The following is a 15,432-nucleotide window of genomic DNA, read 5'->3' on the forward strand; positions in this document are numbered from 1 at the left end:
GTGAATTTCAAAACGGTCATCTGGTTTTCAAAGACAGTAGGGGCCTATTTCTCCTATTCACCTTGCCCTGGGCTGGCTGGCTTTTATTTGCTCCTCTCCACCTATTCCCATGCTAAACGGAAATGTTCCTGAAGTTTGCACACAGCTTCTCTGTGGGCAAAACAGCCCCTCTCTGAACACAACAGGCAATGCAGTTCACATAGCTGACAATGGACCAGCACTTCTGAAAGAAATACCTTCACCAGAAAGAATATGCATAAATAGCATTCAGAGTATTAAGCAATTAAATTTTGCCCAAACTGGGAAGCACCAGGCACAGGGGGGTGATCCGTCACTTCCCTGCCTGTCGGTATTTCCTGCCTGCCTTTGGTCTATCATATGTCACTTCCAAGGAGATGCGCAATTTCTCCTTGGTTTTCTGCTCACTAAAATAGCCACTCTTTTGGGAGTATCTTATTGCAACTTGCTTTTCTAATATTTTGCTAAATGAAAGAAACATATCAGTTACAAATGGATTATCACTCTGAGATGTCAATATTTAAGAGTACTTGGGTTGCAACAAAAACTGGTGTATGGTTGTTAGTTATTTATCACATAACAGCGCCATTAAAAGGATTCACATAGCTTCACTACTCTATTGCCTCCCAGTTCTACAAATTTATCACATACATTCGAATGGCAACAGTAGCAACAACAAAGGAATGAATTACACATCCTTTTTTTTTTTTTATGTCCCTTAAGATGAAGTTTAAATGAATAACAGATTAAGGATTTTTCATTGTCTTTTCTTTTGGTACAGATCCTAAGTCAGAAGAGACATTGTTTTCATTACTTTAAAATATATTTTCTAGAAAATCCCACTCCCTTAAATTTGTGTAACACTTTATAGCCTTGCGACACATTTTCACAGATAGCACCAGAGTTGATCCTCCCAAAACCCTGTGAGGTAGCAAATTCCAAAACCAGAATAGGTCCCGTCCAATCAGCAGTTCGCTCTCCCTCTGAGGCTCTCACTGGATTCTCGCCTCCACTGTTCACAGGCTTGTTTCCATATTTTTTATCTCTTTTTCTGCTGCAAATTTAGTAACTTCCTCAATCTATCTTCTAGTTCATTAATTCTCTCTTAATCTGTGTCTTAAATGCTATTTACCCCCAAATAGTTTTTCATTTTAATAACAACAGTGTTTATTTCTAAGGGATGTAGGTGGCTCTTCCTCAAATCTGCCTCATTTTTGTTTGATTAAAAATATCCATTTTCTTAAAAGGAAGTAACCAATGTTGGTGAGGATATGGAGAAACTGGAAGCTCTATGCATAGTTAGTAGGCATGTAAAATGGTGCAACTGCTATAGAAAACAATGAAAAGTTTAAAATAGAATTGCCATATGATCTAGCAATTCCACGTCTGGGTACATACTCAAAGAATTGCTGGCAGGGTCTTTAGGAGATACTTGTACCCCCATGTTCATCGCAACGTTACTCACAATAGCCAAAACCTGGAAGCAATCAGTGTCCATCAATAGATGAATGGATTAAAAATTGTGGTGTAAACAATGGAATAGTGTTTAGCCTTAAAAACAAAATTAATTCTGACACATGGGACAGCATGGATGAACCTTGAAGACACTATGCTAAATAAAATAAGTCAGGTACAAAAAGGCAAACATTGTATGATTCCACTTCCGTAAGGGGCCTAGAGGAGTCAAATTCATAGACAGAAACAGAATGGCGGCTGCCAGGGGCTGGGGGAGGGAGAAGCGGGGAGTTAGTGTGTATCAAATACCCAGTATCGGTGCTGCAGGGTAAAGGCAGTTCTGAGGTGGATGGTGGTGATCGCTGCATAACAACGTGAATGTTCTTCATACGGCAGAACTGTGCGCGTAAAAACAGTTAAGACGGCAAATTTTGTGTGTATTTTACCACAATGAAAAAAATTTTTAAATATTAGGGGTCAGGGGGGGATCAGCAGTTCAGAGGACAGAGGCCAGGAAGTGGCGGTTCCCTGTGCGTCTACCACGTGCCCCAGTTCTGCGTGAGTCCTCTTACTGCTCTTCTCCTGGGCGCCCCGGGCAGCGCGGCGGAATCAGAAACAAAGCATTCGACAGAAGGCGGCGTCATCGTCATCATCACCAGCCCCCAAAGAAACAGAGAAGAAAGCAAGCTTAGGGCCGGGTGGTGACGTCTGCCGTTTTCCCATTATTCAGAACCCGTGATAATGTGTCCCTCAGGCATCTTCCTGGTAATTCCTAGGAAATTACCAGTCCTCACCCTGGAAATAACTAGTCCTGGCTTGAACATGTAAACATTTCACCCAGGCGCTGATTTCTTCCCCTTCAGGAAGTACAGATCTGCATTTCAAATGAAGCCTTAACTACTATCTCTAAGGACAGTTTTTAACAAATGCCACTTTGTAAACAAACCAAAGGTGATGAGAGGTCACCTTGTAAAGGTAAACAGCCGGCTTCCACCGCCCAGGCTAGCCTGGCCTGACGACCCAGCATCAGGAACTCTGCTCCGCCTGAGCAGGGCCCGGCTTCCAGGCACACTAAAAAACACATCTGTGTTTCACGCCATCCAAGAAGCAGTATTCAAGAGTTTAACATTTAAACATAATCGGGTTTTACTCTTGTTGGAGGCGAAGTCTCTTTTTTGGCAAGAGAGATGGCTTTCACGAGTCGCCCAGATGGAGTTCATGCCGGCCTGGCTCATGCACCTGTCAGAGCAGCAGAGGCTTCACGGAGCTAACGCAGCCCTTCTAGGTCAGACAACCGACGCTCACCCCAGGCATCCACTCGTGACAGGGTTTGCTCTTGGCTAACACCTTGCTGACGACCTGATCTAGACTGTTGAAAAATCCAAAAACTCATTCTAAACTGAGAAAATGAAGAGGTGGCACTCTCCCACAGAAGGGTGGCTCTGTGCGGCCCCCACCATGATGCCACCACCATCGTTCCCAGCCTGTTCCCAGCCTGTTCGCCGTCACCCCCTCTGCAGGGAGCTCAGGCGCAGGACACCATCCTTCAGCCAGGGGCTCTCAAAGGCAGCCAGGCTCCAGGGTCCCCGGAGAGTTTGTGGAAACACGCCCATCCCCAGCCGCGCAATCGGCAGGTCTGGGAGCAGGCCAGGAGTGTGCGTTTCTAACTACTTCCCGGGCAGTGCCGCCGCCGCGGTCCCCGTCCCCATGATGACACTTTGCCATCCCCTTTCTTTTCCATGACTACCACTTTCAAAATGCTGTTACACCTACTGGGAATGCCATCTTCCTGGCAACTCTACCCTCAACGTGTCAACACACCCACAGGGACCAGGGACAGCCCAAGTCTCCTCCCTCGTCCCCCTGCTCGGGCTTCTTCCACTCTCATTCCCAAAGGGAGGAAGGGTCAGGAGGCCCAGTTAGGGGGGAGCCAGTGGGGAGCGTGCCCAGGGGCCCCGGCGGGCTTTTCCACACCACCAGAGGGGAGTGTGGGGGCACGAGCCCAGCCAGCTCTCCCCTTCTTCCTTTACAAAACAGCTGCTGCCCTCAGGGACCCTAGAAGGAGAGGCAGACCTGGGCCGAGACAGGATTTGGGGCTCCTGAGTCCCCTTGCCAAACGACCAAATTAATATCACCTTAATAGTCATCTTCTCCTACTCCCAACACCTGTTACCAAATACCACCAGCCACTTGATGAAAACCTTCCCACCTGTACTTCTGAAGGACATACCTTTTCTACCTTGTATGTAAGTCCTTTGCGATTCATCTACTCCATACCTTCCTCCCTTCACAACTGTACACAGACAGTACTCATTAAATATTTACTGAATTTAATGGAACCATACACAGAGGTCAAAGAATGCACGTTGTATGTGCACCATCACCAAAGCAAGTGCCATAGGAATTAGATACCAACAGCATTTCCAAATAACACAGGTCCCCTAAAAATGTATGTGAGGAAAAAGACATTAAGCCATGGACCAGAAGAATGATCATAGTAATTTTGAAAATTTCCAAACATTCTATCTATTCTTTCCAGGAGCATATTTATAACATAATGCATTTAGCACCCTGAAAACTTTTAACAGTAAAACCAAAATTAACTTTGGGAAATAATGCATAAATTAAATTGCTTTTCTTGATGACTTTCTTCCTTAGAAGCAAGGCCCCCTATTCAGCTTATATTACCAGAGAAATATATAACAGCAATAGTATAGAGTGAATATTTCTTCAAAGGGAACGAAAGATGACAACTCACCTCAGAACTAGCTGTAACATCACATCTTCACAGTGTAAACCGATGAGAGTTCTAAACAATGCCAGGGACACCACACAGAGCTGAAGAGCAACAGACACATTCTGTTTCAGATATTGGAAGGACGGCTCTGCTCTCCACAGATGGTAAATACATCAGACTCACAAAACAAAAATGGCCTCTTCTCTTCAGCAGGTTTGATAAGAAGCAGGCAGCTGCCAGGGGGAAGGTGTACCCGGGCCATCGGCTCTCCTAGAGGCTTGGCTTAGAAGGACCAAGCCTGGGAGTGCACCATCTTGCAGAACTACCCTCCTATAAGATGCCTCGCTCCTATCTCCAACTTTTTAAGATCCACATAAAGACACCTCTACAACTCTCCAATACATACTTATGCATGGATGTGCAGGCACACATGAGATCTCTGCTTGTCACCTGTTTTCGTAAGTTATTTTCAAATATGCCATTAGTTATCGACAAGACAGGGCTAACAGGAAGTTGTATGTACCCTGGCCAACTTTGCCTCCGGAGTCCTCAGCCCCAAGCCTCAGCTCCTCTTGCCCTGTCTCTGGGCTTTGGGGCAAACCTTCTCTTCGGTTCCATTTTCAGTGGTGCTCAGGGTGTGATAATATACTTTTCTAGAAGTTCATTAAAAAAAAAAAAAGCAAGACTTCTTTCACTCTGATTTTCCAAATGGAAAGATGAACAGGAAAGAAACCCAAAGGTATATTATAAAATCGTCATGCCCTTTAAGGAGTAAGATTTTATCATTTTATCAGTCCACTTAAGGAATTTATGGGCAAGTTTGTCTGGATCTTCATAAGCTGAATAGGTGCACATGGCATTTTGTAGGAGGGTAATTCTGCAGAATGGCTTAATTACCTGCTTTGACTTCCTAATCAAATCCTGTAGAACTGATAGCTTGAATACACATTCTCGGTATACTCCTACAGTTCAGTGACAAAAAGACCAATACACCATGCTAAACACTCCAGACATAGATCTGAAAGGGTTACTATGGTAATACTATATATAACATATTGTATACAATAGTGTTAACTATAATCACCTTGCTGTATGTTAGATCCCCAGAACTAATTCATCTTATAACTGGAAGTTTATACTCTTTGACCAACACTGTGCAGTTTTATAAACTATAGTACGTATTTTAGCTTTTATCTTTAGAGTAAGTATATTGTCTCATAAGCTTAACTTGTTATTTCAAATGGTTATTCTATGTGCATTATCAATTATTTGGTTCAGTTCAGGTTTAGGAACTTAACTTTCAATCTCTGAATCTAAAGTGTATCTCTTGTAGATAGCATATAGCTGGGTCTCCTTTTCTAATACAGTTTGACAATCTCTGCCTTTTGATTAAGTTTTTAACCTATTCACATTTAATATTATTTTTATAACTGGATTTGTCTACTGTTTTAATTTTTGTTTTCTATATGTCTCATGATGTTTTGTTCTCCTATTTTACTTTTACTGTCTTGTTTTGCACTGAGTGAATATTTTCCCTAGTATAACATTTTCATTCCTTTAATAATTTTTTTCACCATATAGTTATTTTATTAGTGGTCCCTCTAGGCTTACCGTATACACCTTAACTTACTAGATTTTACTTCAGACTTATACTAAATTAGTGCCAGTGACCTAGAGATAGCTCTATTCCTTCTAACCCCCTTTTGTGCTATTATTGTTACATATTATAGCTATACGTTCTGCCCGGACCGGACACGCTCTCGTTCCCGGCTCCGCCCGCACCGCGCCCCCGCGGCCCCCGCACTGGGCCTCCCCAGAGTGCAGTCTGCTGGTCCCACAGCAGGACGTGCCAGTCCAGGCGGACGGACAAAAATGTCCTACGAAAGGCCGTCAGCGCCTGACAAGAGGGCTCCTAATAACAAGATGCATCATCTAGTTCCAAGATAGAAAAGGCAAGGGCTGCAAGAAATAAAAAGGGGGAGAGAGGAAAGAGAATATACATAATCTTACTCCAAAAAGAGACTCTCCTGAAATCTTACCCGAAACGGGGTGTTGATTCGGCTGGTGAGAGTGTCTAGGATGTGGACGTTCTCGTGCTGGTGCAGCAGGATGAAGCGGAGGAAGATCTGCAGTAGCGCCGGCTCGGAGATGCTGCGCAGAAAGAGGTCCAGGTACGCAGTGGTGGTCATGACTTCCTCCACGGTCACCTGCGGCCAACGACAAGGCGGGCACAGGTGAGCGCCCTCTGGGAGCCGTGACACCTGCCTCCCCAGCAGCCCCTGGCCGCACCACAGTGACCCCGTCGAGGCCAGGCCACCCCCACCACAAGGACGCACTCCGGAGCTGTGTCTGCAGCCTATGCCACAACACCCCGTGCGGCTCCCGCCCCTGAACCAGCAAGGGGAAAGCAAAGGCTCAAGGATGCCGTTCAAGGGTTCAGGCAACTCTAATCATCAAGTGCAGCTCACACGGCATACAGATTTTAGTGTGTAATCACAGTGGGGAGAGAAAAGGGATACTGGAAAGTATTTACATGGTCAGTAAATGAGTAATTAGATGGCTCAGCACCACTTGTTTCATTATTGGTCATTCAACGAGCATTTATTGAGACCTGCTATGTACAAGGAGCCAGGAACATTAAGAACCCCTTTTTTTTTTTTTTTTTTTTTTGGTCCAGGAAGATGGGTCGTATATATGATCTAGCAAACAAGATAATACAATAATAAATGGCAAATGAGAGATAGATACAAAGTGATTCAAATGTTTGGATATGTTTCTGAAAAGTTGCAAGTCACAATTTATAACTGCATAACATACATAAAGTGTTATTTATATAGTGCTATACCAGTTTACTGCTTATAAAGTAACTGTGACTTTTTACAATACAAATTAGCATTTTCTACCTGGTGTGACTTCCCCATGCAGTAAAATGTCAATCTTTCAGGAAACAGAACACTCTGGCAGGTCGAGTTTTTCAAAGAGCTGAGGATGTGATGTTTGAAGTATCAAAAAACTAATTTTAACATTGTGGTTGGGAATATTTTAAGAGCTAGGTTACACATGTCTTCCTAAAAGCAGAATAGAACATCTCTTGATGAATGAAGGTCATCCATTGCCTTTTTGCCTATGGTATAGAAATACTCAGACAGGGCTCCGTGGAACTCACCAGGGAAATAGTTCAAACCTTCAGATTCCCACCCTCTACCCTAGACATCTTTGGACTCTCTGCCCTGAGTCTAAAGCACTCGTTGATAAACGAAATGGATGGCAGTACTTTTAGCGTGATTACATCTTCTCTTTTTCAGTTTTCTATCTTTTTTATTTCTCCCTTTAAAACTGTTAACTGTCACTTTAACATACTGTTCCTGGGCCCATCCTTTTATACACATTTCTCTTCCCCTTGCAATTTTCTGCTTTAAAAATCCACAAAGCAGTTTAGGAGCTAGATCTCCATATCTGCTTATATAAGTGTAGACAGGCCTTGCGTGGATGCATCTGCGCATAAAAGCTTCAATTGCTTCTGCAAATTTCTTGGTTCTTAGGTATTTCCTAGATAGATGAGTCCAGATGGCTGAGTGATCACCAAGCCAGTCTTGCCTGTTTTCTTTACTCTAAGCAAGGCATGCCTGCATGCTGCATTTCAGCCCACCCTCTCAGATCCTGCTGACAACGCCCCCCCCCTCCCCTCAGTCCCCTGGGTGGTCTGAGCACTGCATCAGCGAGCAAACACCCCTCCCCCACCAGCTCGGTGGTGCCAATGCTGTGAGATCCTCAAACAGTCCACACATCACCGTGTCATCTGACCAACTTCAAAGGGCTCTCTGTGGCCCAAATACAGCAAAGGAAACAGGGAACATTGCCCCAAGGACAGAGCTTCTCATGGGCTTCACCAGCTTCTGAAACAAACTGCTTCTCTCCTTGGGTTTCCAGGGTTCTCCAGTCACAAACTCAGGGCACTCTTAATCCTGCTCCAGGGCACGGGCGCTGTCCTTCTCTTTATTACTCCAGCGCAACGTGCGGATCTAGCACATAGGCCGCACTTCATAAGCGTTTCTTGAATAAATGACATCCCCTTAGGATCCAGTGATTCATATGGCCAGAGTCAAGCTTAATTTTTAATTCTCCCCTCTTCTCTGTGTGTGTTCTGAAGGCCCCAGAGAATGGGGACATTTTTAATAAAGACATAAAATAACGGATGTCACCAAGTAGCTATGGGGGAAATGACTCATAACACCTAACAGGTAGTTTCATTAGCTCACACCCACTCCACTCCTGCGATCTTAGGCCCTTCAGCAGAAATTTAATGCAAAATCACTTAGGCTGAAGTCTAATTCCCCAACACTCTGGATCAGTAGAAGAAGTAGCACTAATCACTCCAAATGGGCCACGTGTGTAGTTCCTGCAAGACCGTATTTTCACCTTACCTACTGAGCACTGCTGAGTGGGCGTGCCGTGCAGAATTCCAGGAGCTGCCTTGGCACCAATAATGCACCATCAGCTTGTCCCACCCCTTAAGTTGCAGATGGCCTTAATAAGCTCAAAAGCGCAGCAATCAACTCTTCAGAATGTAAGCCTCAATCTTTGGGGGGCTGACAGGGAAAGAGGGCACTAAGCATTTATTGTTTGTTACTCTTAGGCCGGATAAATGAAAGATTTTTCTAAAAGAAATCAAAGCTGTCATTTATACCCTAAGAGGATTTAAGAAAGCACTTGGAGGGGCAACATTTACATAATGCGGCATAAATATGAAAGACCCAATTCTATTAAGCATCAAGTTGCACACTCTTTATAAATCAAGGTCACGCTCACTTTAAACTAATACCTGACGCCAGGAATATCGGGTCCCCTCTCTTTCCATTCCTTCCCTCCCCATGTTGTCAGAGCCCTTTGGAGCCTTGTATCCCGGAGAATCTTCTCCTGCCCCATCAGCTTACTTTTCAGAATCGTCGTCCAATCCCCCCAGTAGGCAACCTCCACCACGAGGATGAGCCAGAGCCTAAGTGTGATCGCTTGAAAGCCGACGGGAAGCCGGGGGAGCAGCTCCCTCGTGCAGAAGGCCAAGCTGAAGCTTCCACTAACACCCCTAAGGGGACGCAGGGGCCCAGCGGGAGAGCAGCCCCCTCCTCACGACCCAATCACAAACGATAATCAGCTGTCGGTGTAAGAGGTTTTGTCTCATAGATAACTGTCTATGTTTATTTACCTTGTTCTATAAAGGATGGCAGTAAGCTAAAAATTTACATAGAAATTCCAGAACTGGTAGATGAGGTTCTATTTTACCACCATGTAATAATAAAGGTTAAGTACAGTAAAGCTTAGGAATGCTGTTCCTTACTAAAAGTAGAACAAGATGACTACAAGAGCCCAAGGAAAATTCCTTTCTACAGAAAAAAAAATTCTCCGTGAAAGGTAAGTACAACTGTGAACCAAAACAGTGTGCCTGCTTAGGCACTCTTTTTTTTTTTTCTTAGTTGAGGCAAAATTGGTATATAGCATCATGTTAGCTTGAGGTCTACGGCATAATAATTCAATCTCTGTATCACTGCAGTGATTACCACAATAAGTCTAGTTACCATCCATCACCACACAGTTGACCCCTTTCACCCGTCTCATCCACCCTCTTAACCCCCTTCCCCTCTGATAGTCACCAATCTGCTCTCAGTATCTATGAGTTCTGTTGCTTTGTGTGTTCCTGTGTTTGGGTTTTTAGATTACACACGTAAGTGAAATCATATGAGGTATCTGTCTGCCTGTCTGACTTATTTCACTTAGTGTAGTACCCTCAAGGTCCATCCACACGGTTGCAAATGCCAAGATTTCCTTCTTTCTATGGCCGACTAATATTCCAATGTATATACGCATATACACCACATCTTCTTTATCCATTCACCTACAGATGGGCACTTAGGCACTCAGGTTGTTTCCATATCTGGCCTATCATAAATAATGTTCATACTACCCAAAGCAATCTCTATCAATATGTCAATAGCATTCTTCATAGAACCAGAACAAATCATTCTAAAACTTGTATGGAACCACAAAAGACCCTGAAGAGCCAAAGCAGTCTTGAGAAAGAAGAGCAAAGTCAAAGGTACCACACTCTCCAATTTCAAACTAATACTACAAAGCTATAATACTCCAGTACAATACTATAGTATAGTATTGGCATTAAAAAAAAAGAACAGAATAGAGAGCCCAGAAATAAAACCACACATCTATGGTCTATTAATTTATAAAAAAAGTAGCCAAGAATAAACAAAGGGGAAAGGACAGTCTCTTTAATAAATGGTGGTGGGAAAACTGGGCAGATGCATGCAAAAGAATGAAACTGGGCCACTGTCTGGTGTCATACAAAAAAATTAACTCAAAATGAATTAAAGACTTGAGTGTAAGACTTGAAATCATAAAATTCCCAGAAGGAAACATAGGCAGTAAGCTCCTTGCCATAGTCTCAGGAATGATTTTTGGGGTCTGACTCTAAAAGCAAAGACAACAAAAGCAAAATTAAACAAGTGAGACTATATCAAACTAAAAGCTTCTGCAAAGCAAAGGAAACCATCAACAAAATAGAAAGGTAACCTACTGAAGTGGAGAAAATATTTGCAAATCATAAATCTGATAGGGGGTTAATATCCAAAACATATAAGGAACTCAAGCCATTGCTGGTGTGGCTCAGTGGACCACAGCACCATCCTGTGAACCAAAAGGCCGCTGGTTTGAATCCTGGTCGAGGGCACAGGGCTGGGCTGCGGGCCAGGTCCCCAGCTGGGGGCGTGCAAGAGCCCACCAATGTTTCTTTCCTTCTCTTTCTCCCTCCCTTTCCCTCTCTCAAAAAAAATAAACAAAGTCTTTAAAAAAAACATTTAATCCATTAATTTTTTTAAAAAAGAACTCAAACAACTCAATAGCAAAAAAAAAAAAAAAAAAAAACCAATGAAAAAATGGGCAAAGGATGTAAATAGACATTTTTCCAAAGAAGACATGCAGATGGCCAACAGGCAATCAAAAGATGTTCAACATTACTAATTATCAGGGAAATGAAAATCAAAAAACCAAAATGAGATATTACCTCATACCTGTTAGAATATCTATTATCCAAAAAAGAAATAAGTGTTGAAGAGGATGTGAAGAACAGGGAACCATTGTTGGTGGGAATGTAAATTGGTATAGTCACTATGGAAAACAGTATGGAGGTTCTTCAAGAAATCAAAAATAGAATTATCATACAACCCAGCCAGTTCCACTTTGGATACTTACACAAAGGAAACAACAACACTAGTTTGAGAAGCTGTATCTGTCCCTATGTTCCTCGTAGCATTATTTACAATAGCTTAGGCACTCTTATGTGCTTACTTTTCAGCCCAAGTTGTAGAACAGAGCCCTGATTCCGGTACTTAATTTTACTGCTCTCAAGGCAGTTTAGGATATCCTTTGAAACAAATCTCTTTCTTCACCTCCCTTTCCACCCTCCGCTAGGCGTCACCTGAGACCTCTTTCATGCCGAGCACTCTTCGCCAATCCCTTACACTGGTGTTTTCCAAACTATACTTTGAGACCCAAAAGTGGGCAGTGAAATCAACTTATTGGTTCCCTAATGGTTTAGACCAAATCCAAACAGAAACTACTGGAATACATTCCATGTAATAAGTAAGTACTGTGTTGTCAAACTTTTATATTCATATTTTATTCATGTATATTCATTATATATATATATGTGCCTTATTATATATTCAGTAAAACACACAAAATGCATAAAATAAATTTCTGGCTGTGCATGACAGTCAAAAACATCTGAACAACACTGAAGCAGCACTGCAGTACCCAAGCCAACCCACAGTCCTTCCCGCCGCCCTGTCACCTGCCGGTTCCCATCGCCAGTGGCCCGTACCCCAGGCTGTGACCCAGCACGGTCTGGTCTGCGAGACACGCGTGAATAACTGCGACCAGTTCTCTGAGCAGGATGGCAACTGAATTTACAGTAAATTTACTCCTTTTTATCTTAGCCTAAGAGCTCCGACAGTACATTTTTCAAAATTAAACTTTCAAGCTCCTCAGAAGTGGGCAAAATAAAGAGTTTGCTTTCTTTTAAAAAGGGGGTGGGTGGGAAGGGAGGTGTTGACACCGTGAGTCACATTCCACTCTATAAACCCTCTCAGAAAAGGAGGCCAGAGCCCAGCCCAGCTGCCATGCCCACGACCGCAGCAGCACATTAACTTAATGCACAGCGTGGGAGTGAAATTGAGCATATAGACATTCCGACCTTTCTGTAATCAGCTCTCATTGGGAAATTCCATTTGCATCTAAATTAGCACCAGAGCCCTCCCTGTAATGGCAGGATTACATGTGTCCTGAAAAATAAAGTTCCCACCTACTAACTGTGTGTGTGTGTGTGTGTGTGTGTGTGTGAGAGAGAGAGAGAGAGAGAGAGAGAGAGAGAGAGATATCCACTTGCATTGGGACAAATGGATCCTAACTTCTGTCACTCAGGCAGGTGGCAGGCAGTAGGGTCAGGTGACTATTGCACCCTCTCCAAGTTAGAAGCCACACTTCCTTGGCTTTTCCTTTGATTAAGAGGAGAAGACAAGCAAACCGAGGTTCAGCCGGATCATCTGTGAGCCCTCAGCACCAGCAGTTCCAACCAGAAAGTTAGGGAACAAGACCCGGACGAACACTGCCCACTAAAACCAGCGGTGGGGACAGGAATGGGGGGGCTGGATTGTCTGAAACAGGGAGGAAGCAGTCTTTTCAGGGAACACAGGCTGCCCCTGCGCGCTGCTGCCAGAGCCTGACAGGATGACGGACAGGCAGGAGGCACGTCCGCCCGGGTGCAGCCGAGGGCAGCAGCTGAATGGGCTCCTCACAGCCACCCTCTTCTCTCCAAGGACACAGAGCTCGAAGAACATCCAAGCACAGAAGGGATGACAGACACCCTGGTTCGCAGCGAGCAGCCCCACTGTTTCAGCCAAAAACTCAAGCGGAACACGTTCATTTGTTCCAAGTCTGAAAAGAGCCTGCAGTTGACAATTCAGGCTCGCTCCCTCGTGGGCCCCTCATGCCTCCCTCTCTTCTGCTCCTGGGCCCCACTTCACAGACACTCCACCGCCGGAGGGAGGCTGGGGAGGCCAATGGTGGTGACATCTCAAGCTGGTGAGTTCAGCTATTTGTTCCCGAAATATTTAAGGAAGGAGGAAATTAACAGGATAGCTACAATGACTTCAACAACATATCTTAAGGAAAAGGTGTTGAAAATAAAGCCAGTCTCTGCCCTTCTTCCCCAGCATTTCTTCAGTGTATCTGCAATGCATTAAACATAATAATTAAATCAATTAAGTATAAATTAGTGGATGAATTAAATATCATTAACTCGTACTTTCTGAGGGAAAGGGGGAGGAGTAAACAAATGGCCTCTCAGAGTTCTTCCAGACCCCACACCCCAAGGGGCCTCACCGACTTTCAGACAGAAGGCAAAGGCATGGGGTCTGGGGAGGGCCTCCCCGTCACAACGCGAAGGACCATGAAAACAACTCGAACATCACTGATCCGTTTTTAAGCACCTACTGTGTAATTAAAGACTGTTCTCAGCATGTTGCTCCAGCTCTTTGGGTCCTCACAGACGTATGAGAACTGACTCAACCTAAACAGAAAGTGTATTCATTGTAAGGACACTGGGGTAAACTACCCAACTCACCGCAAGGCTGAAGGAGCAGGCTTGGAAGGAAGGGCGGTTGCAGCCAAGACGCTAATAGCCACTAACCCTTCTTCTAATCTCAGGCAGGGCCACACGGCTTCCTTCGGCAAGACAGTGCAGTAGGTCGCTCCCATTGGAAAGTTCCCTCATTGTTAAAAAAAAAAAAAAAAAGATTCTGCCTGCTGCAATTTGAGGTTACCCTGAAGGTAAACTGTCATTGAAAAAGAAAAAAAAAAGCTTCCGTCTATAAATGAAATAATCTATGTAAAGAATATAGCACTCTATTTGGAGCCCAGGAAAAATCCAATAAATTTTAGTTATTAGTAAAAATAAAATAGTTCACCTGCCCTCACATTAAGAAGTGGTGATAAAGGAACATCGTCCTCCCAAAACCCAATTTTCTTCCCTCCTCTGAAATCCCTACGAAGCCTCCCAGCTCCCTTTCCTAGACTAAGCCCATTCCCTTTTCCCGTTTTCTAAATGCATTTCTCCTTCCCTAAAGATTGCAAAGTTCCCGCAGAAATGACTCTGTCTGACCTACAGTGTGAATTCTCATAGCACCTGGTGCACCGGCAGGCACTCAGAGGGTAATCAATAAATGTGTCAAGAAGGAAATCAGCAGCCCTGTAACTAATAAAAACACAACCCATGTTGGGATGCCTTCATTAGCAAAATAGATTAATTTGACAGTACGTGAACGGCAGAGGAAATTTTTCTTTTACAGTGAATAACATTTCATTGAAAATACAGAGCCTAACTGATGTGATGCTCTTGAATTAAGGCAACCTAGTCAACAGATCCTTTGGGGGGAAAAAGAAATGCTTCCTCAGGCTTCTCCCTAATTTCTCTTCTTGATTAATAAGACAGCACTACTGACTTCTGATGAGACTGACCTTCAACCCAACAGCAGAGGGGAAATGATTTATGGGCCAGAGTCTCAACCAGCAGCTTCTCTAGAATGAAGTATCTGAGGACAATTATCAGAAGGTGGCATCTCAAGCCTGCCACCCTCGCCCCCAATTCAATTTGTCTGCTGGGTTAAATGGATCGCTCGGGGGTGGAATTTTATACACAGACCAATTTTCCTAGACACCAAAACTATAACAAAGGCGAGTTCTGATGATAAAAGACAGATTTCACTCCTGGCTTATTTTCCATGGGAGATGGAAAGACCTCAGCACAATGCAAGACCGAGAAACGCAGAGGTGTCTGTCCCGGCAAACTCTGTAACTCCAGTCTTTCTGGTCGCTTTTCTCTGTTATCCCAAACCCACTCATCACCTGGCGCCGGGAGGTCACAGGCGAGCCACACCAAGGGGCACCCTGCTCCTCTCACCTGCGGGGCAAGTCCCACACAAACAACGCAGGGAGCTGGGCCCTTAAAGCAAGTCAGTGGGGGTCAGAGGAGAATTATACCAGGAAGGTGAAATAAGCGGGCTATTACCTTCCTTTCTGTTTTCCTCACTTTTGGGGTTTCCTTCAACTGCTTAAAGAAAAACTTGCAGGGCATTGGTTGCTGATAAATTGTTCCAGTT

At 44.0% G+C, this 15,432-nt stretch overlaps 1 protein-coding gene across 9 annotated transcripts in view; it reads right to left on the reverse strand.

The window, feature by feature from the left end:
- The window catches only part of FHIP1A (FHF complex subunit HOOK interacting protein 1A), a 182,940-nt gene that overhangs the window by 20,245 nt on the left and 147,263 nt on the right, over positions 1-15,432 (reverse strand). For all 9 annotated transcript variants that reach the window (XM_054562531.1, XM_054562553.1, XM_054562533.1 and 6 more), the window contains 2 exons: positions 6,250-6,417; positions 4,232-4,311 (listed from right to left, as the gene is read on the reverse strand). In XM_054562531.1, the coding sequence (XP_054418506.1) occupies positions 4,232-4,311; positions 6,250-6,417 (248 nt within the window). The remainder of the gene's footprint in view (positions 1-4,231; positions 4,312-6,249; positions 6,418-15,432) is intronic.

Source organism: Pteronotus mesoamericanus, unplaced genomic scaffold (assembly GCF_021234165.1).
Source record: "Pteronotus mesoamericanus isolate MK-2021 breed Mesoamerican mustached bat unplaced genomic scaffold, CSHL_Meso_final contig_163, whole genome shotgun sequence".
Taxonomy (NCBI): domain Eukaryota; kingdom Metazoa; phylum Chordata; class Mammalia; order Chiroptera; family Mormoopidae; genus Pteronotus; species Pteronotus mesoamericanus.